Source organism: Manis javanica, chromosome 9 (assembly GCF_040802235.1).
Source record: "Manis javanica isolate MJ-LG chromosome 9, MJ_LKY, whole genome shotgun sequence".
Classification (NCBI taxonomy): domain Eukaryota; kingdom Metazoa; phylum Chordata; class Mammalia; order Pholidota; family Manidae; genus Manis; species Manis javanica.
Window position 1 is genome coordinate 16,891,309 of NC_133164.1, and position 23,520 is coordinate 16,914,828.

At 37.0% G+C, this 23,520-nt stretch overlaps 1 protein-coding gene across 2 annotated transcripts in view; it reads right to left on the minus strand.

The window, feature by feature from the left end:
- The window catches only part of GPC5 (glypican 5), a 1,280,510-nt gene that overhangs the window by 1,218,718 nt on the left and 38,272 nt on the right, over positions 1–23,520 (minus strand). Inside the window, exon 2 of one of the 2 annotated variants that reach the window (XM_037024987.2) lies at positions 5,254–5,415. The exons of the other annotated variant lie outside the window; for it this stretch is intronic. Coding sequence (XP_036880882.2) covers positions 5,254–5,415 — 162 coding nt within the window. The remainder of the gene's footprint in view (positions 1–5,253; positions 5,416–23,520) is intronic. 2 annotated transcript variants of the gene reach the window in all.

The window sequence follows — 23,520 nt, forward strand, 5'->3', positions numbered from 1 at the left end:
AGCAATTCACCAATACCTAGTAAAGTGGACAATGGGCACAGCCTGCAAGCCACAATTTCACTTCTAGGTATAAAAACCCTAGAGAAACACGTGCCCATGGAGACATGAACAAGAATGTGGATTGCATCATTGTTTAAGTACAAAAATACACTGGGAATTATTAAAATGTCCATGATAAGGAAAATGAACAAATGTCACATATGTATAAACAGAAATTTTATAAATCAATGTACATGGATGAAAAAGTGATAGAGGACAAATATCAAAAACAGACCTAATTGTAACCTTCCAAATGTCCTGTCCTTGTACTCAACACATAGTAAAACCATCTCTGGGGTCCCTTATGCAAAAGTAAGACCAAAGTAATCTAAAGATAACAAAAATAATTGAGAACCTAATGAAATGTCAACTCATCTTCCAGGCAATAAATACACCATTCTCACATTGAAAAGATTTAACTGAAAAAGTGTTTAATATAAGATCAAGAAAGAATTGTTTAACCCACAAGAGCAGACCAGGTTACTGGACTTTCTAGGTGTGATTACCTTGGCAATAGGTGATATTATCATAATTTATCACCAGTCAGAATTAAAACATCTAAATGTTTAATTTCTTTAAATTTAAAAGAGAAATTTTTCAGAGTGAACCTGATCTTGGGTCTATATTTAATATTTTTTTCCACTATTGACAATGCTTAATGCAAAGCAGGCTTTATTTCCAGCTGAAAAGTAATTTCAGCTCTTGCAACTTTTATCTAGTATATAGGAAAATTATCCATTTTTATAATTAATAGCAGCCTGCTGATGCAGATTCAAAAGAAACAATTTTTAGCATTTCAGAGATAAAGGCCAGTTGGATAAAGACCAGTTGCACTGAAAGCTGCTGAATGAGATAACACACTAAACCACGAAATGCCTAAAACTGAGGGGAAAGTGCAATCACATTCAGGGTGCCACTGACAGAAACACTATAATGTGCCCCTTTTGTAGTTTTTAAAATCACTAATCAGATGTGAACCTATTAGATGTCTGAAAGGGCCAAAAAAAATAAAATGACTTTAAAATTTGGATACTGTACAGTCCACCTGACATTGCTGGAACTTAGTAGGTAATCCACAGATACATTAAATGCATCAACAGAGTAAGAAAGAGAAGAAAGAAATGAAGGAATGAAGGCAGGCAGGCAGGAAGAAATCTGTTATTTTATTTCAAAACCATCTTCCTACTAAGTACCATTCATCCATTCATGTATTCATGCAGTTCATTTAATTACATTTACTGAGTATCTGCTCTAGATGCTAGAGACAAAGATAAACAAGTCTCCTCAGCACTGCCAGCCTAAGGCTTCCTATTTTCTTAGCCTTGAACCTTTGATCAGGTAAGTGTCAGTATTAGAAATAGCAGTATTCGTTTATCCTTCCACATAATGCTTTTCCAAGGAATAATTTTAAGTATTAACACACCTTTGTAAAATACAGCTGAAGTAAACTAAGTGAATCAGGTGATTTCACTTGCTGTAAAAATATGAAATTTAATTTTGAACATATTCCTACATTTCTTTAAAAAGAGGAATGCAATTTTATTAAATTCTTAAATCTAACATTTCAACACCACAGGACAAGCTTGCCAATCTTTCAAGTACTTAAAGTCAAGAGATGAAAATATAATTAGCCAAGAGAATGAAATCATAAATAAAAATGTCAAATATTTCCTGTTCTAAATATCACTTATAAATATTTTATAATAATGTACACTTGTTAATATCATATTATAAAACTGGAAGCCCCCAGAATAAAGACTCAATATCTAAAATATACTTTAGAAATACATGAGATACTTGAAGATAAGAGAAGTGGGAAAAGGTGATCCCTAAGGGAAGATATAACTTCTTAACCTCATCTTCCCGGTACTCAAACAAAACACAGGCTTCTAAAAATGTTCTCCCAAGTATTGTTTTGTTTTATTTTTGAAAGTGATGCTCAAAATTTTGTATAGTTTTCAATTTTATAAACCAAATTCTATTATTTGAACACATTTAAATATGGACACATTTGGAATCTGGGTAAGAGTTGCTTTTTTACAGTAGATGACTATTCTGTCAACTTTCCCTATTTATTCAGAAGGCACAGCATACTTCAGTGTATTAATAAATGAAACATTTATAGAGAACAGTTGCAAAATATTTTTAAAGCAGGCAATCCCACACTCATACTAAAACAGCTGAAGGGAAACTAGAGTCTTTTGCATTACCTCAGGCTGCTTTATTCATGAACATTATTAAGCCCCTGAAAATGAGGAATAGTTACTGTCTGCACTGTGACAAAGCCAGCAGTCCTCTTTGTGAACAGCACCACTTATTTATGAACAACACCAGACACAGGGACATCAATTTGTTCTTTTATTCTTATGAAACACTGCGTGCTGTGAGAGTGACTAACCCTTAGGATTTAGTGACGCCCCAGGTCATAATTATGGGCCCTTCCAAAACCAGATTTTTGTTTTTTTAATTATTTTAAGAAAATCTGACAAATAAACCCTAATAAGTTATGTAAATGTAAAAAAGTAGAAGAGTTGTCCCAGTAGGCAGATTCCAACCGCACTGTGAATTCCAGACTGAACTGTGGCTTGTACACAGGAAAATCTTGTCTCCTAGCACCAGTTGCCAGCACAGTTTCCTCTCTCCCCTGGAAAAGCCCTTCATCTCACAGCACTGTGAGCTCCACTAAACCCATAGATTCAAGTGATCATCCTCATTGGCCGTAGTCAAAGGGTTGTTTCAAAAACATGCTTCTATGGGATTCCGTGAGGCTCATGAGCGGAAACCATACTACATCACACTCCAAAGTCTTTTACAACACAGAATACCACTAAAAACAACTGGTTAATACTGTTGAAATAGAAGACATAAGTGCATTATTTAAAAATTGTAAGATCAAAATGCAGCACATCTATTTACATCATTTGAGAAGTGAATTGATTTCCCCGTTAAATTTCCCTTAGACAAACTGTTCCCCAATAAAATGGGTTGATTTCTTTCTTCTTAAAAAACTTAAGACTTCAAATTGTTTTCAGATATTTTGATTATACAGAAAGTAGGTGGAAGACATTTTACTTACTGATAAAGTATCCTGTTAAATTTGATGCAGTAAATGGGATCTCTCAAATTTCTTTTAGTCTATATATATTTATATTTGTTTTTATGGAAATAAGCCCAAAGCAATTTATTCTACTCATTAAACTAAAAACACGTATTCTTATAAGAGAATTTTGTTCTAGTAAAGTTAGCCTCTAGGAAAATTTCTTCTAAATTTGTCTTGTCTCACAATTCTTAAATAAAATGTGACGTCCCTCAAAAGGAAAACACAATTTACGACAACAATTCATATGTGAATAAACAAGAAAAGTCAACCTATTGAATACAACATGTATAATTTATTAAACAGAAAAAAGTTTTTAATATGCATAAAATTACCTGACACCCTGGAAGACGTAGACAATCCGTGTATTTCTGCTACCTAGATAGTTGTCACCAAACTTTTTGCAGTATCATCAGAATTTTTCAGCAACTTGAACTCACCATCTTAAAAGTCTAAATAATTCAGGTGTGGTATTTTTCCCAGTCTTTTGAACTTGATCGCTCTATATTGATCAGTTTATCCAAGCATATGTGAAAAGTTTCTTACAGGTATGTTTCAAGATAGAATAAAATGCTTAACTAACACTGAGTGCCTATGTGGTAGTAACTGCTGTGACTCTCCTTCACCAATACAGATAATGCTGCCATCCAAAAGAGTGGGTTTGATTTGTCAAGATCTTCTTTGGCCATATAGTCTTACTTGGAGGGATTTAGTTTTGCTATTAAAAGGTAAGAAATCATAACGGAAGTCCCTGTTAAAACATCTTTATTGACTCAAACTCAAGTTGATGTTCTAAGTCTTCTTCCACATGAGTCCAGGTCACCTTTTCGATCATACGATCTACAATTCCCATACCTGTTCTAATAAAACTGGTTTTTTCACTGTTCCTTTATCTCTAAAACATATTTTCCATATTGCACTTGCTATTATTTTCATGAGAAAAAATCACTACATTGCTTCCTATAAGCACTTAAAATCTTCTGGTCCAGCCAGTTCAAATCACAAATCTTTGCTTCAAAGGCATATCAAAATGTTTTCTATAATTTCACGTGAATAAATCCCATTGTGGAGATGAGAAGTGTTTTCTGAGACATCTAAAAAAAATTGCTAAATATATAACATCTTAAATCTGGAATTTCAGTTTCTACAAAAAAAATCATCAATTCATCATAAACTGCATTTAAACTCAACTTTTTTATGCTGATTTATTGTCTTTAGTTTATTTAAAAGTATAGTTTTAAAAATTAATCAGCCTTGTGATTTAGTTATGTATGTAAGCAAAGCACAACTTAGACATTAATGTACTTAAGAAAAAGAAATACTAAGAGAAGTTTTGTTTTGCTTTGAACAAAAGCAATACATTTATTTGAAAAGCAGTGTAACCTAGATATTTTCATTATAACATACACAGAATAGCTAATGCTTTTTAAAGAGAAAAATAAATTAAGCTATTTCACTGCAGTAATAAGGAATTTTATAGAAGAGAGAACTAAAATAAGGAAAAGATCATCTATTTTCCACTGTGTCTTGCAATTTCATAATTCATTAATTTTATTTCTGAACATACTCTTTGAATTAATGTTGAGTTCTGGTCTTAGTTCACCCTTAAACATCCAATTAATATTTCCTATTTTACTATTTATCAGATTTGTCTGCACTCTGATACATCACACTGGTGCTCTTACGAAAATCACATAAGACTGCAGAAAGAAAATTAGGTGAATATTTATTCAAATCATATTTGTAAAAATAAATTGATAATTGCCTAGTCAAATGCAATGGGATTTTACATTATAGACTATTTTACTGAAATCTAGTAATTATGTCCACTTATATTGAAGTAAAACCACGGATCAGGATACTGAGGACCAGGAGGAACGCTACAAGGGAATACATTTGCAAGGACATTTCACTAATACAACAGTTTCCCCAGTCCAACTCAGCGCATATGGCCCAGGACACCTCAGAAACAGTTAGAAAAGGCTAAGACCTCACTTTATACCATAGTAATGTGCAAAGACAAAGAAGTAAACCTAGCCAAGTTTACCAGGGCAATGATACTATATAAATTATACAACAAGACTGGTCCTCCGTTAAAGTAATCAAAATGCATTTACCTTGAAAAGCAGCTGCATTTCGAGATATTAGCAACTTTAGTGTTGAGCTGGATGTTTGGAGCAACTGCTCCATATCTTGGCGAGCTGCGATTTGATATCTCTCCTCCATCTTCCTGGTGCAGCATGTAGGTTTCTTGGATATGCAAACCTGAAGATCAGGTCCTGGAACACACATTAATGTTCTTCAGAATAATTACCTGTTCATTTAACAAATTTCACGTTACATCTCAGGCATTAGTGATCAGCGCTGCACGTAAGGCATCATCTGTGTAAGGAACTGATTGACTAGAGCAGCTGCTATAAGACAATTCATCTATTGCTCATGAACCCAGTCATGAAACAGAATTCTAAACCATGAACACTTTGATCAACTACTTTACTTTTTGTTCAAATATTGGGTATGTCCACTCATTTAGCTAATTATTATTAACTAATAGGCTATATAATAGAAAACAAATTAACTGTTACATAAATACAGACTTAAATCAGGAAACTTATTTTTGCTTACTTTATTAATTCAGCCAAAAGGATTTGAACTAAATATGTTATGGAGAAGCATATCGGCTAAACTAAGAGAAAATCAGTGCTAAGAAGAGAAAATCAAATTTTCTACATCAACTAAAGGTGAGAAAACCTCACCAGATTTCTCAGCTTGCATTATGCTTGTGCTTCTTATGGAATAAGCGATTGTCAATGATAATGATGTGATAAAGATCAAGAGCAATGGGCCCAAACCCAGCAGCCAAAATTCTACTTGTCACCTCACTTCTAGAGACAACTCATATCATTCAAAACAGTTTTTAGTTTTATAACTATTTTCATAAAAATTCCTGTGAAGATGTGTAGTACATGAAATGAGAAGTTATTACATATATGTTATTGTTATGGTTAAAATAATTGCTAATATGATTAACAGCTCTCATCCCAGATGAGCTAAACCTCATTTTATAACAGAATAATAAGCAAAGACGAAGTAAAACTAGCCAAGTTTGCTAGTGTAATAGTAATAGGCAAATTACACAACAATACAGGTAAGCACCTTTATACCCAGCAGGTATGCTAGAGAACAAAGAGGAGAAGCCGTGCAGCACGGAAGAGCGCCTAACGGGGATCACCCTGATGGGGCACCATCGTATGATGTAAAGCTCCCCACACTTTATTTGCGTGGTCTATACATTACTCCCTTATTTCAGAGTAGGAAGAAGAGTCATAGCCTTTAATCTCTGGAGAGTTTCACAGCTCACGTGTTAGCTCTTCATTGACCAGCTATAGATCAGCAACTGTAAAATATCCACATATGGACACATACACACACACACACACGGACACATGATAGCCACCTTTCAAACTCCTCCCTTTTCCCACAGAGTCAGCCTCAGACCTCGCATTTCTAAAATTTGATTCTGAGTAAGATCGAAACATCTGAAAACAGTCTGAGCTTCCTGCCAACAAAGGACCCCAAAATTTCTAATGATTTTGGCTTTAGTTTGTTTAAGTTAGACAAATAACAAATGATAGCATTTGAACATTTTTCAAAAGCAATAAGGCATAAAATATTTATATGTGTCACAGTAGGTAACATTTTGGCAATTGTTCTTCATTTATCTTGCCTAAAGTTATACAAAAGCAAATGCCACTTCAAACATTAAAACTGATTGAAAGAAAACAAAGCTATCCTCTCAACTTTATTCCTAAATGAAAGACTGAAGAATTAGAGTTGAAAGAATAACAATAACAGAGATTAGGGAAAAGAACTAATAAGTAAATACTAAAATACATAAACATATTTTATATGAGAAACATAGCTAGGGAATAAAAAGGATACAATAACAATAATAATAATAGATCATTGCAAATATCTCTCCAGAATTCAAATAGCTAACATCATTTTGCTGGACCACATTCTTATATATGGCTTATAAAGGCCCCACATTATGACCTCTCCTTCCCTCCCTCCTGGTCTAGCTTCATCACAAGGAACATGGACCTCGTGCTCTTCTCTTCACACACTGGCTTTAATTCAGTTCCTCATATCCACCAAGGTCCCTCTTGCCACAGAACCATTCTCCACACCCTTCACTCTGAACGGGATATTTTTGCCCTACATGTGCTCATCTACACACATGGTGAACACCCACCTTCACCTAATTCAGTCCCACCTATTTTGCTTTAGATCTTAACCCAATCTTCCTTAATCTTTGCTTTGTCTTAAAAGGAAATTTCCCTAATCTCGCAGATAGCTATTGTCCTTATTAGACGTGCCGGGAGTGCCTCACACCTCTCTCATTGCATTTACTATGGTTGCAATATTATATATTTCCTCATGTGATTACTAATCACTTTATACCATAGTAATATATGACTCAAACTCAATACTATACTATAAAGAAGGAATTTTCACTCATTGTTATATCTCAGTAATCTAGCACAGTGCCTAATAAATCGTAAGCGTTCCATTTTCAATCATTGAACCAATAGTTGATGATCCACCATGTATATGCATTACCTAATTTAATCATCACATTAATCCTAGGATACAGGGGCCATTACTATGACATTTTACATAGGAGCAAATGGAGGCACAAAGAGGCTTTGAAAACTCCCACTGTCACATACCAACGTACTACAGAATGGTGGAGCTGGTGTTTGGAAACAGGCAAAGGGATTCCCAAATACCTTCTTCACCATGTACTCAGAGGAAAGCGATAGTCTTGAATCTCTACATGGTTTGTCTAAACACATAACTGGCCATTTTTGTTTCCCATTTTGAAAGAAGTCATATGTTTGGTAAGTTGGAAGAAAATAAATTTCAAGCTAGGAAGCATCCAAGGAATTATTTTCAAAAATAAGACTGGCTAAAATATAAAGTTTTACAGTTACCACTTGCCTTTTCACTCAATTTTAAATGGAGGAAAGTACATTTAGAAAGAAGCTAAAATTGATTTTCAGCACTATCCTAAACATAATGTGGGAGAGACACCGCCATGTCTCGGTGACTCTTAACAAGCAGAGACAGCCATTCAGAGCACTTAGAGCAAACACATGCCTCAAGTTGATGAGGGTCTGCATTGATTAATTCAGACTTTTATTTAGAATCTTGGAAGTTGGTAGTAACAACATAAAACTAAACCCCAAACCAAATAAGGACTATAATTCAAAGATCTAGTTGTCTCATTGGCAGATCATTTTCATCAGTACCACCTACAAAATATGCTGAAGCCACTTAAGTTGGGGTCACAGTGAAGGTGAAAAAGAGTCCACAAGAACTAGTTTTCCCTTACTTCCTATGTCAGTGCAAAGGACAGAATAAGATGAACCATACTTGCTCAGGAAAGAACCATGCCTTACATTTTGTTCCCAGTACCAGCACAAAGGACATAAGACGCTTGATGAACCAACACCCAGGCTACAGTTCTGTCATTGTAAACAGAACGAACATCACAAGGAAGAGAAGCCAGATGGAATCCTAACAGATACTACTTGGTAAGAAGACACATTTTTTAAATATTTCAAACCCTGACTTCAAAGAACATGACATAACTGAGGATGCTAAGAAACAGCAAGAGGACACAACCCGGATTCAGAAGCGGTAGTCATGTTTCTGAATGGTAACATTAAACTCCATAAGAATAAAATTACTAAAGACAAATGAAATTAAAAATAAAACAACAGACTCCTTGCTGAAGGGGACTTCAACCAGAATTGTGGGAGCTTTTCTTGATTTCTCACTCAAAGTGGCAGAATTAGTTAGTATGTCTTCCTTTCTGGCTCTAGGATGGGAAGCTATCACAGCCATCTACCTGCTTGTATATTTTTTAATGTGCTAAAATAGGAAGACTGGGACACATTAGGAAGAGATGGCGGCAGTGGCGGCTTAGTTTCCACTCTCTCCAAATCCTCACATGAACCAGATGGAACATCTAGAAAAGAAATCCAAAAAATATAACAAAACTAGATGATGCGGTATCTCCACACATTTCAAAATATAACCAGGGTGGGGAAAACCCAGCAATAGCCACAGATCTTCACAGTATCAGAGTCTGGGCAGGCGGGAGAAGAAGGAAGCTTTGGGATGCTGTCTTCAGGGCCTGAGGAGCCTAGTGGAACTCACAGGAAAGCACACCGGGCCCACTTGAGAACAGCAGCTGAAACTGGGAGAGTTTCGCCCTCCTGATTACCGGGTACTTGCAGGGAAGCTACGACAAGAAAGGAAGGAGGGATCAGGAGCAAACCCAGACCCCCCTGAACTCTCAGAAGGGTTCCAACAGGCTCCATTTCAGGACAGGACCCCACACACAGAAGAGAAACATCAGGAGGTGGAACTAAAATTCAACACAACAGGGATCCAAGAAACAGGTAAAGAAAGTCTAGACCAAAGTGGGAAGGGAAATCAAGCCAAGATATTTCAGAATACAAGCAGCCATATTTTTTTAATGATATGCAAAAAGAGAGGTATTTAGGAAAAGTTAGAAGCCATCCTGAAGCCTGTATCAACATAAATGCTCAGGGGGAGAAAAAAAACTAATTTCTAGTAAAATGAACAACAAAAAATGTTTAGGTCAAATCTCACACAGTTATATTAAAACATTATATTAAATAATTTTATAATTATTTATAATAAAAAAGTAATAGAATAACATCCCCACAAAGAATCTGTGACAGAAAGACATGCCCCCTGAAAAATGCCAGATCAAAATTTAACCAATTTCAAACAAGCTAAAAATAAGAGAAAACATAAAAGAACAACACAAATCAGAATTAGAAAAACTCAGATGAGGTGACAATCCTCAGGAAAAACTTAAAGATGAAAGAAAAATTCTGAAACGAAGTCTAAGCTAAAAGGAAGACAGGAGCAAATCACACAAGGTAATGCCTTAAAAGAAAGAAAAGACAGGAAATAAATTTTGAAAAATCAAAGAGAATGCACAGTGAAGTAAAACCTTCAACAAAATGCAAAGGCAACTTACTGAATGCAAGAAGATATATGCAAATGATGTATCTGATAATGGGCTAATATACAAAATGTTAAAAGAACTCATACAACTAACATAAAAAAAAAACAAATAATGCAATTACAAAACAGGCGGAGGACCTGAATAGATGTTTTTCCAAAGAAGACAAATAGATGGCCAACAGACACATGAAAAGATGCTCCACATCACTAATGATCAGGGAAATGCAAATCAAAACCACAATGAGGTATCACCTTATACCCGTCAGAATGGCCACTATCCAAAAGACAAGAAATAACAAGTGTTGGTGAGGATGTAGAGAAAAGGGAGCCCTCCTACAGGGTTGATGGGAGTGTAATTTGGGACAGCCACTATGAAAAACAGTATGGAGATTCCTCAAATAATTGAAAACAGACCTACCATTCAATCCAGTAATTCCACTTTTGGGTATTTGCCCCAAGAAAATGGAAATACTAATTCAAAAATACATAATAACCCTATGTTCAGTATAGCATTATTTACAATAGCCAAGATATGGAAGCAACCAAAATGTCTACTGAAAAATGGATAAAGAACACGTGGTATACATACATATACATAATGGAATATTAGCCATAAAAATAATGAAATCTTGCCATTAGTGACAAGATGGATGGACTTAGAGGGTACTTTGTTTTGTGAAATAAGCCAGACAATGAAAGACATAATACCATACAATTTCACTTACATATTGAATATAAACAAAACAAATGAACAAATAAAAGAAAAAACACTCATAAACACAACTCAGAAAGTTATGAGAGGCAGGGTGGGATGGGATGGGTGAAATAGGTGAAGAGTATTAAGAGGTACAAACTTCAGGGAATAAATAAAGTAAAAGGAATATAAAGTATAACACAGGGAATATAATCGATAATAATGTAATAACTTTGTATGATAACTACACTTACTGTGGTGAGCATTTAATAATGTAGATAACTAATGAATAACTATGTTGCACACCTAAAACTAATCTTATATGTCAACTATACCTCAATGAAACATAAATAAGTAAAATCAAACAAATAAGAATGAAAGGATTTAAAAGACAGTGACAATAGATATTGCTTATAATGTAAGCCTCTAAAGAAGGAAACAGGAAAAATACTAAATACTATATTTCATGGTAAGCTAAAACTATTGAGTGTAATATGGGATAAAAACAAATAAGGAATATTGAAACTCTGTTCTCTAATTCTATCCTGTACCCCTAAAAATCAGGATTTTTGGGGGTGGAAGAAAGGAGATACAGGCATAGTAAAGAAGTTAAGTACAACTCTGCAATCTTGAATTTGAAGTATCACTATGAAATCATGAAAAATTTTATCTTTAAAATATCGATACTTCCTACCTTCACTGAAAAATCCCAGAACAATGACTACCTGAATAGCAAAGAACATCACATATGCTCAGATTATAGTCCCAAAATATCATATCTCAAGAAGACAAGTGTTTCTTGAAAAAGTGCCGGCTTCTAGGTCTGAGGCAGGAAGTGTAGAAGATGAAAGACTAGTTGAAGTATCTTGTCCACCAGATAGCAAAGAAGTCATTAAATAACTAACTAGGGTCATAGAAGAAAGACTATGATAGTCTACTAGTGCTAACAAAACAAACATACAACATAACAAAACACCACAGACCAGTGGCTTAAACAACAGAAATTCATTTTCTCTCACTTCTGGAAGATGGAAGACCAAGATCAAGGTGTTGGCATAGCTCTCTTGAGACCTTTCACCTTAGTTTAGATGGCCATCTTCTGTGTCTTCACGTGGCCTTTCCTCCACATGTGTGCACTCCTGATGTCTTTCTTCTTATAAGGACACCAATCATATTGGATTAGGGACCATCCTTATGACCTCATTTCATCTTACTTCCTTAAAGGCCCTATCTCTAAGTAGAGTCATATTGGGTGTTTAGGCTTCAACTTAAGAATTCTGGGGGGAGCAGAATTTAGTCCATAACAGAAGCCAACTTCAAAAGGTTTCTATTGACCAAACATAGGATATTTGAGCTTCAATAATTATAACTGCAATGGGTAGAAACCAATGAAATATGCTTAAATCCAAGGGCTTTCAGTATCTGTGCTTTATTTTATAATAAAAAAGACTTTTAAAATAGGACTGCTGAGTGATAATATACATTCTCTTTCCGTTCCACTTATCTCTCCCCTACTCAGCTTATAGGAATTTTTATACTTGTAGCACAAATTAGCTTTATTGATGAGATATGTAGGAAAGGGTCCTTGGTACCAAGACACTGAGATCAAATTATATTTTAGGATGATCAGAATGGATACTATAGGTCATAAATACCAAGTGCTCACCAGACAAAAAAAGGACCTTGTAGTTCAGAATGGACAGGTCTTTTTGCTTTGCTGAAAATATCTTCTTGCCATAAATTTTGAAACTCATAGGAATTTGTAAAATGTTATAATGGTGTAAGAGTTTGGACTGAGTCAAATATATTCCTTCATACAAATAGATGTATTCCTTCATACAAAATAAAAAGTACTTAAGTCCATGAACCTAGCAAGAATCATGACAGTGGCACTGCATCTGCTGAGAGCTGGACAGCATTTGTTTCATATCCTGAAATTTCCTTTCAAGTTTACCTCTTCCTCACTTACATACATGTTATGTAGATGAGATTCATATACACATAAAGATGAGTCTTGCTAAAATAGCATCCTATCCTGTCAGCACATTGATTGATTCAGAAATCTCCAGTCACAAGACAGAAAAGGAAACAGATATTTGCTAAGGCATCTAGGAAAGCAAGGCTTTTTCTCCTCTGCTGGAAACGAGTTTAATGTTGCAAGGATGCAGGGCTTGCATATGCCACAGTCACTTTCCAGCATAAAGTCTGGATATACCACAAGTTACTTTGTCTCCTACCATATAAAGTAACCAGACAATAAAACAGTAACACTATTGAAAGATGGTGGCATGAGAGGTGAGACAGAAACCTCCTGCCAAAACCACATATAATATGAAAATACAGCAAATACAGCAAATCCTGAAAGAGCAACATGAAAGAAGGCTGCAGCAGAATGTCTACACTTGGGGAAACAAGAATATCTCAAGGAAAAGGATAAAGTACCAAAGCTGTGATCTGGAGGGACCCAAGCCCTTGCATCACCCCAGCTAACTGGCAATAGGAAGAGAAACAGAGCAGGGAGGGGATGGAGGCCTAGGACTGCTGAACACCCAGCCCTGGAGATCAGCTCTGGGACCACAAACCTACACTACATGGTGCTCTGGAGGTTAGTGGAGCTGGACAGCTAAGACAAGTGGAATACTTGGAGAGACTGAGATTCCAGCCATTTGTGGAAAACAGGGATGCACATACGGCTGCTCTGGCACAAAAAAAAAGCAGGGACTCTGAGAGACTTCCTAACAGCAAGAGGGCTGCTAAAGGGGCAAGGATTGCACAGAGCTTGCTGCTCAGGAGAAAGGAGAGGAGGACAAAATTGTCTGGGTGCACTCTGCCAGCAGGTTGGGAACTTTCAGGAGGTTCAAGTGCACCATCCCCCTAGCTGCCTACACAGCTCTGAAGCCCCCCACCACAATATGCAGCCTGCTATGCATCCCTCCTGGCCAGCACAGGCTCACAAACTGGTGGCCCACACCATTGCACCAGGCCAGCCAATGGGTGGCCCCACCTAAAGAACCTAAAAATGCAAAGCATAGAGGCTTCTCCCTGCACACTTGCCCCACTGGCCCTGGAAGTAGAGACAGGCACAGCAGCCAGGAAACAGGAAAGACATCTTTCCTCCTGACAGAAACCAGTGCTGCTTCCCTGGAAACCCTAGCCCTTGCTTCAGGGACTGACCAAGTCCAGAGAGTAGAGCTTCTGGGCACTAGACTATGCCACCCACAAATAGGAAACATCAAAGGAATGTGGTTCAAACCAAAATCCCACAAACACCATAAAGAGGGTCAAGTTACTGAAATCATCAATCTTCCTGAAGGAATTTCAAAATAAAAATCATAAACATGCTCATGGAGTTACAGAAAAATATTAAAGAACTCAGTGAGGAATTCATAAATGATACACAAACACTGAAGAATACAGTATCTGAAATGAAACATACAGTAGAGGGACTTAAAAGCAGATTGGATGAAGTAGAGGTGACAGTAAATGAAATAGAAATTAGAGAATAGGAATGCAAAGAAGCTGAAGCACAGAGAGAAAAAAGGTTCTCTAGGAGTGAAAGAATATTGGGAGAACTGAGAGCCCAATCTAAACAAAATAATATTCGCATTGTAGAGGTACCATAAGAAGAAGACAGAGAAAAAGTCATAGAAAGAGTCTCTGAGAAGGTAATTCCTGAAAACTTCCCCAATTTGGGGAAGAAGACAGTCTCTCAGGCCAAGGAGGTACACAGATCTCCCAACAAAAGGTACCAAAGGAAGACAATACCAAGACATATAATAATTAAAATGGCAAAGATGAAGGACAAAGAAAGAGTCTTAAAAGCAGCCAGAGAGAGAAATAAGATCACACACAAAGAGAAACCTATCAGGCTATCATCAGACTTCTCAGCAGAAACCTTACAGGCCAGAAGGGAGTGGAATGATATATTTAATGCAATAAAGCAGAAGGGACTCAAGCCAAGAATACTTTACAAAGTAAGCTTATCATTTAAATTTGAAGAAGGGATTAAACAATTCCCAGATAAGCAAAAGCTGAGATAATTTACCTCCCACAAACCATCTCTACAGTGTATTTTAGAGGTACTTCTATAGATGGAAGTGTTCCTAAGACTAAACAGCTGTCACCACAGAAAATAAAACCAGAGGAAAGAAAGTAGAACAAATTAATTACAAAGCAGATGCAAAATCAAATCCACTACCTTCAAAGCCAGTCAAGGGATACACAAAGAGTACAGAATATGATACCTAACATACAAAGAATGGAGGAGTAAGAAAGAGGAGGAAAAAAAACCTTTAGATTGTGTTTGCAAGAGCATACTGAGTTAAATTAGAATGTTAAAATAGTTATCAAAGGGAATTATCCATGAACATTTGTTAACCATGAATCTAAAGCCTGAAATGGCAATAAGTACCTACCTATCAATAATCACCCTAAACGTAAAATGGTCTGAATGCACCAATCAAGAGACATAGAGTCACTGAATGGATAAAAAAACAAGACACATCTATATACTGCCTACAAGAAACTCACTTTAAACCCAAAGACACACGCAGAATAAAAGTGAAGGGCTGGAAAAAGATATTTCATGCAACTAATAGGGAGAAAAAAACAGGAGTTGCACTACTTGTATCAGACAAAATAGACTTCAAACCAAAGAAAGTCATAAGAGAACAAAAAAGGATATTACATAATGATAAAGGGGTCACTCCAACAAGAGGATATAGCCATTATAAATATCTATGCACCCAACATAGGAGCACTTACATATATGAAACAAACACCAAGAGAATTAAAGGGGGAAATAGAATGCAATGAATTCATTTTAGTAGACTTCAACACACCACTCACTCCAAAGAACAAATCCACCAGACAGAAAAAAAGTAAGGAGACAGAGGCACTGAACAACACATTAGAACAGATGGAACTAAGAGATATCTACAGAACACTCTACCAAAAGCAGCAGGATACACATTCTTTTCAAGTGCACATAGAACATTTTCAACAATAGATCATATACTAGGCCACAAAAAGAGCTCAGTAAATTCAAAAAGATTGAAATTGTACCAACCAGTTTCTCAGACCAGAAAGGTATGAAACTAGAAATAAATTATGCAAAGAAAACAAAAAAGCATACAAACACATGGAGGCTTAACAACATGCTCCTCCTAAATAGTCAATGGCGGGGCGGAGCCAAGATGGCGGCGTGAGTAGAGCAGGGGAAATCTCCTCCCAAAACCACATATATTTTTGAAAATACAACAAAGAAAACTCTTCCTAAAAGAGAGACCAGAAGACACAGGACAACAGCCAGACCACATCCACACCTGCGAGAACCCAGCGTCTCACGAAGGGGGTAAAATACAAGCCCCAGCCTGGCGGAACCCCAGCGCCCCTCACCCCAGCTCCCGGTGGGAGGAGAGGAGTTGGAGCGGGGAGGGAGAGGGAGCCCAGGACTGCTAAATACCCACCTCCAGCCATTCGCACCAGAGCGCAGACACAGTGCATGCATGAGGTGCTGGAAACTAGGGAAAAAGGACAATTAGACCTGTGAGCGGGTCCCTGCAGACGTTGCACCCGGGACAAAGAAAAGCAAGTGCTTTTTGGAAGTCTTAAAGGGACAGGGACCCCAAAACCAGACGGAAGCATCCTGAGACACTTAGTTCAGCAGCAGGGAATCTGGGGAACTCAGGGCACTCTAATCCCCTGGGCAGCAGGGAGCACGGAGGCCCCTCTCAGCCATTCCCCCTCCAACGCGGCTTCACCATATCGGAGCAGCAGCCCAAGGCAGGCCATGCCCACAGCAACAGTGGAGATAAACTCCATAGCATCAGAGCAAGAATCAGAAGCCCTGTCTGTGTGCAGCTGCCCAGCACAAGCCACTAGAGATCACTGTTCTCCCAGGAGAGGAAGGCCACAAACCAACAAGAAGGGAAGTTCTTCCAGCTGTCACTCATCCCAGCTCTACAAACTATTTCTATCACCATGAAAAGGCAAAACTACAGGCAGACCAAGATCACAGAGACAACATCAGAGAAGGAGACAGACTGAACCAGTCTTCCTGAAAAAGAATTCAAAATAAAAATCATAAACATGCTGATGGAGATGCAGAGAAATATACAAGAGCTAAGGGATGAAGTCTGGAGGGAGATTACAGATGCCAGTAAGGAGATTACAGAAGTGAAACAAACTCTGGAAGGATTTATAAGCAGAATGGATAAGATGCAAGAGGCCATTGATGGAATATAAACCAGAGAACAGGAACGCATAGAAGCTGACACAGAGAGAGATAAGATCTCCAGGAATGAAACAATATTAAGAGAACTGTGTGACCAATCCAAAAGGAACAATATCTGTATTATAGGGGTACTAGAAGAAGAAGAGAGAGAAAAAGAGATAGAAAGTGTCTTTGAAGAAATAATTGCTGAAAACTTCCCCAAACTGAGGGAGGAAATAATTGAACAGACCATGGAAATACATAGAACTCCCAACAGAAAGGACCCAAGGAGGACAAAACCAAGAAAAATAATAATTAAAATGGCAAAGACCAAGGACGAGGAAAGAGTTTTAAAGGCAGCTAGAGAGAAAAAGGTCACCTATAAAGGAAAACCCATCAGGCTATCATCAGACTTCTCGACAGAAACCCTACAGGCCAGAAGAGAATGGCATGATATATTTAATGCAATGAAACAAAAGGGCCTTGAACCAAGGATACTGTATCCAGCACGATTATCATTTAAATATGAAGGAGGGATTAAACAATTCCCAGACAAGCAAAAGTTGAGGGAATTTGCTTCCCACAAACCACCTCTACAGGGTATTTTAGAGGGACTGTTCTAGACAGGAGCACTCCTAACAGATATCACCAGAGAAAATAAAATCACAGCAAAGAAAGCAGACCAACCAAATACTAACTAAAGGCAAAAAATAACATCAACTACCCACTAAAAGCAGTTAAAGGAAACACGAAAGAGCACAGAACAAAACACACAACATATGAAGAATGGAGGAGGAGGAATAAGAAGGGAGAAAAGAAAAGAATCTCCAGACAGTGTATATAGCAGCTCAATAGGCAAGCTAAGCTAGGCAGTAAGATACTAAAGAAGCCAACCTTGAACGTTTGGTAACCACGAATCTAAAGCTTGCAATAGCAATAAGTACATATCTCTCACTAGTCACCCTAAATGTAAATGGACTTAATGCACCAATCAAAAGACACAGAGTAATAGAATGGATAAAAAAGCAAGACCCACCTATATGCTGCTTACAAGAAACTTACCTTAAACCCAAAGACAAGCATAGACTAAAAGCCAAGGGATGGAAAAACATATTTCAGGCAAACAACAGTGAGAAGAAAGCAGGGGTTGCAGTACTAATATCAGACAAAATAGACTTCAAAACAAAGAAAGTAACAGGAGATAAAGAAGGACAGTACATAATGATAAAGGGCTCAGTCCAACAAGAGGATATAACCATTCTAAATATATATGCACCCAATACAGGAGCACCAGCATATGTGAAGCAAATACTAACAGAACTAAAGAGGGAAATAGACTACAATGCATTCATTTTAGGAGACTTCAATACACCACTCACCCCAAAGGATAGATCCACCGGGCAGAAAATAAGTAAGGACACACAGGCACTGAACAACACACTAGAACAGATGGACCTAATAGACATCTATAGAACTCTACATCCAAAAGCAACAGGATATACATTCTTCTCAAGTGCACATGGAACATTCTCCAGAATAGACCACATACTAGCTCACAAAAAGAATCTCAGTAAATTCCAAAAGATTGAAATTCTACCAACCAACTTTTCAGACCACAAAGGCATAAAACTAGAAATAAATTCTACAAAGAAAACAAAAAGGCTCACAAACATATTGAGGCTTAACAACATGCTCCTAAATAATCAATGGATCAATGAACAAATTAAAATAGAGATCAAGGAATATGTGGAAACAAATGACAACAACAACACAAAGCTCCAACTTCTGTGAGACGCAGCGAAAGCAGTCTTAAGAGGAAAGTATATAGCGATCCAGGCACACTTAAAGAAGGAAGAACAATCCCAAATGAATAGTCTAACATCACAATTATCGAAACTGGAAAAAGAAGAACAAATGAGGCCTAAAGTCAGCAGAAGGAGGGACATAATAAAGATTAGAGAAGAAATAAACAAAATTGAGAAGAACAAAACAATAGAAAAAAATCAATGAAACCAAGAGCTGGTTCTTTGAGAAAATAAACAAAATAGATAAGCCTCTAACCAAACTTATTAAGAGAAAAAGAGAATCAAGACACATCCACAGAATCAGAAATGAGAATGAAAAAAATCACAAGAGACTCCACAGAAATACAAAGAATTACTAAATAGTCAATGGCCAAAAAAAAAAAAAAACACAGAGATCAAGCAATATATGGAGACAAATGACAAAAATAACTCAACACTGCAAAATCTGTGGTACACAGCAAAGGCTGTGCTAACAGGGAAGTATATTGCAATCAGGCCTACCTCAGGAAAGAAGAACAATCCCATATGAACACTCAAAACTCACAATTAATGAAACTAGAAAAAGAAGAACAAATGAGGCCCAAAGTCAGTAGAAGGAGGGACATAATAAAGATTAGAACAGAAATATATTGAGAAGAAGAAACAATAGAATCAATGAAAGCAGGAATTGGTTCTTCAAGAAAATAAACAAAATACATACACCCCTAGCCAGACTTATCAGGAAAAAAGGAGAGTCTACACACATAAACCAAATCAGAAATGAGAAAGGAAAAATCACTATGGACACCACAGAAATACAAAGAATTATTAGAGAATACTATGAAAAATTATATGCTTACAAACTGGAAAACCTAGAAGAAATGGACAACTTTCTAGAAAAATACAACCTTCCAAGGCTGACACAGAAACAGAAAATCTGAAAAGACCAATAACCAGCAACAAAATTGAACTGATAATCAAAAAACTATCTAATAACAAAACCTGTGGACCAGATGGCTGAATAGCTGAATTTTATCAAACATTTAGTGAAGACCTAATACCCATCCTCCTTTAAGTTTTCCAAAGAGTAGAAGAGGGTATACTTCCAAACTCACCCTACAAGGCCAGCATTACTCTTATACCAAAACCAGGCAAAAACATGTCAAAAAAAGAAAATTACAGACCAATATCCCTGATGAACATAAATGCAAAAATACTCAAAATATTAGCAAATTGAATTCAAAAATATATCAAAAAGACCATCCATCATGATCAAGTAGGACTTATTCCAGGGGTGCCAGGATTGCACAGTATTTGAAAATCCATTCACATCATCCACCACATCAACAAAAAAATAGGACAAAAACCACATGATCATCTCCATAATCGCTGAAAAAGCATTTGACAAAATTCACTATCCATTCATGATAAAAACTTTCAACAAAATGGGCATAGAGGGCAAGTACTTCAACATAATAAAGGCCATATATGACAAACCCACAGCCAACATCAGGCTTAAAAGCCAGAAGCTGAAATTATTTTTTTAAAGATCAGGAAAAAGACAAGGATGCCCACTCTCCCCACTTTTATTCAACATAGGTATGGAGGTCCTAGCCATGGCAATCAGACAACACAAAGAAATAAAAGGCATCCAGATTGGTAAGGAAGAATTTAAACTGTCACTGTATGCAAATGACATGATATTGTCATCAGACAAAATAGACTTCAAAACAAAGAAAGTCACAAGAGACAAAGAGATAAAGAATCCACTCTAAAACTACTAGAACTAGTATCTGAATTCAGCAAAGTTGCAGGATACAAAATTAATACACAGAAATCTGTTGAATTCCTATATACTAACAATGAACTAGCAGAAAGAGAAATCAAGAAAACAATTCCATTCACAATTGCATCAAAAAGAATAAAATACCTAGGACCTAGGAATAAACCTAACCAAGGAAGTGAAAGACCTATATCCTGAAAACTAAAAGACACTCATGAGAGAAATTAAAGAAGATACCAATAAATGGAAATACATCCCACACACTTGGATAGGAAGAATTAATATTGTCAAAATGGCCAGCCTGCCTAAAGCAATCTACAGATTCAATGCAATCCCTATCAAAATACCAATGGCATTCTTCCACGAATTAGAGCAAATAGTTCTAAAATTCATATGCAACCACAAAAGACTCCAAATAGCCAAAGCAATCCTGAGGAGGAAGAATAAAGTGGGAGGGATTACACTCCCTGACTTCAAGCTCTACTACAAAGCCACAGTAATCAAGACAATTTGGTACTGGTACAAAAACAGGCCCATAGATCAATGCAACAGACTAGAGAGCCCAGATATAAACCCAAGCAAATGTGGTCAATTAATATACAATAAAGGAGCCATAGACATACAATGGGGAAATGACAGCCACTTCAACAACAGGTATTGGCAAAACTGGACACCTACATGTAAGAGAATGAAATTCGATATTGTCTAACTCCACACAAAAAAGTAAACTTGAAATGGATCAAAGACCTGAATGTAAGTCATGAAACCATAAAAGTCTTAGAAGAAAAAAATAAGCTAAAATCTGTTGAATATAAACATGAGCAACTTTTTCCTGAACACATCTCCTCAGGCAAGGGAAACAAAAGCAAACATGAACAAATGGGATTACACCAAACTAAATAGCTTCTGTACGACAAGGGACATGACTAACAGAACAAAAAGGCATCCTACAGTATGGGAGAATATATTCATAAATGACATACCCAACAAGAGGTTAACACCCAAAATATATAAAGAACACACATGCCTCAACACCCAAAAAGCAAGTAACCCTATTAAAAAATGGGCGGAGGATATGAACATACAATTCTCCAAAGAAAAAACTCAGATGGCCAAGAGGCACATGAAAACATGCTCCACACAGGTGATCATCAGGGAAATGCAAATCAAAACCGCAATGAGCTATCACCTCACACCAGTTAGGATGATCAACATTGAAAAGACTAGGAACAAATGCTGGTGAGGATGCAGAGAAAAGGGAACCCTCCTACACTGCTGGTGGGAATGTAAATTATTTCAACCATTGTGGAAAGCAATATGGAGGTTCCTCAAAAAACTAAAAATAAAAATACCATTTGACCCAGGAATTCCACTCCTAGAAATTTACCCAAAGAAAACAAGTTCTCAGATTCAAAAACACTTATGCACCCCTATGTTTATTGCAGCACTATTTACAATAGCCAAGAAATGGAAGCAACCTAAGTGTCCATCAGTAGATAAGTGGATAAAGAAGATGTGGTACATAAACACAATGGAATATTATTCAGCCATAAGAAGAAAGCAAATCCTACCCTTTGCAAAAACATGGATGGAGCTAGAGAGTATTATGGTCAGTGAAATAAGCCAGGCAGACAAAGACAAGTACCAAATGATTTCCCTCATTTGTGGAGTGTAACTACAAAGCAAAACTGAAAGAACAAAACAGCAGCAGACTCACAGACTTCATGAAGGGACTAGTAGTTACCAAAGGGGACAGGTGGGGGAGGGCATGTGGGGAAGGAGGGAGAAGGGGATTGAGGGGGATTATGATTAGTACACACAGTGTGTGGGGGGATTACGTGGAAAAAAGTGTAGCACAGAAAGGACAAGTAGTGACTCTGTGGCATCTTACTATACTGATGGACAGTGACTTCAGTGGGGCATGGGGATGGACTCAGTAATATGGGTGAATGTAGTAACCACAATGCTTTCATGTGAAACCTTCATAAGAGTGTATATCAATGATACCTTAATAAAAATTTTAAAAAAGAATAAAGTTCAAATCCCCGCCCCCCCCAAAAAAAAAAACAGTAACAGTATTTCCTAGGGATATAGCAGCCAAACCATTCTACTCTACTTTATGCTTCATTCCAGAGTGGAGGGTCTGATAACACCCTTTTAGTGGCTGTTCCAGTTCATTGCTCTGAAATGGAAACAAACTTCATGCCCAAGAGACAACAATAAGGGCTCCACCGGCAGCATGACAGTGCTGTCTGCAGAGGACCACTGGTAACTGTGGACAGAATACAACAAAGACGTGAAAGCTCTAGAGAGTGAACAAAGGAAGCAGGGTTCTAGGAAGAAGTCAATATTTGAAGAAGAAAACATCAGGGGTTAGTTTCTCATTACTATGGGTTTTAACCTGAGGGCAGCCCATGTATAAAATGACTAAACTCCAATTAAAGAAAAAAAAAAACACCATCTTTTGGCACTGAAGAAGTAGAAGACATATGTCAGTCGCTGGAAAGTGACGCAGGGTGAATACCAGGAAAGAGAGGGCCAGAGGGACAGAACTCCAATTTCTGAATGTAAACTCTGCCCAGATCTTGACTAACCCCTGAACGATGCCTCCCAGGACCAGAGAGACTGTGAACAGCCCATCTGTCAGCAAACTAAGTATGAAAGAACTGAACTAAAATTGTAGTAGGTGCCCAAGACACAATTGACAGTTTGAGTCCAAACAAGGTAATTTTCTCCAAAGACAAACATTAACAGTCTTTGGCGGAATAAAATAGAATCCAGAGTTACCATAACACAACATTCACAGTGTCCAGGGGACAATCTAAAATTACTGGACAT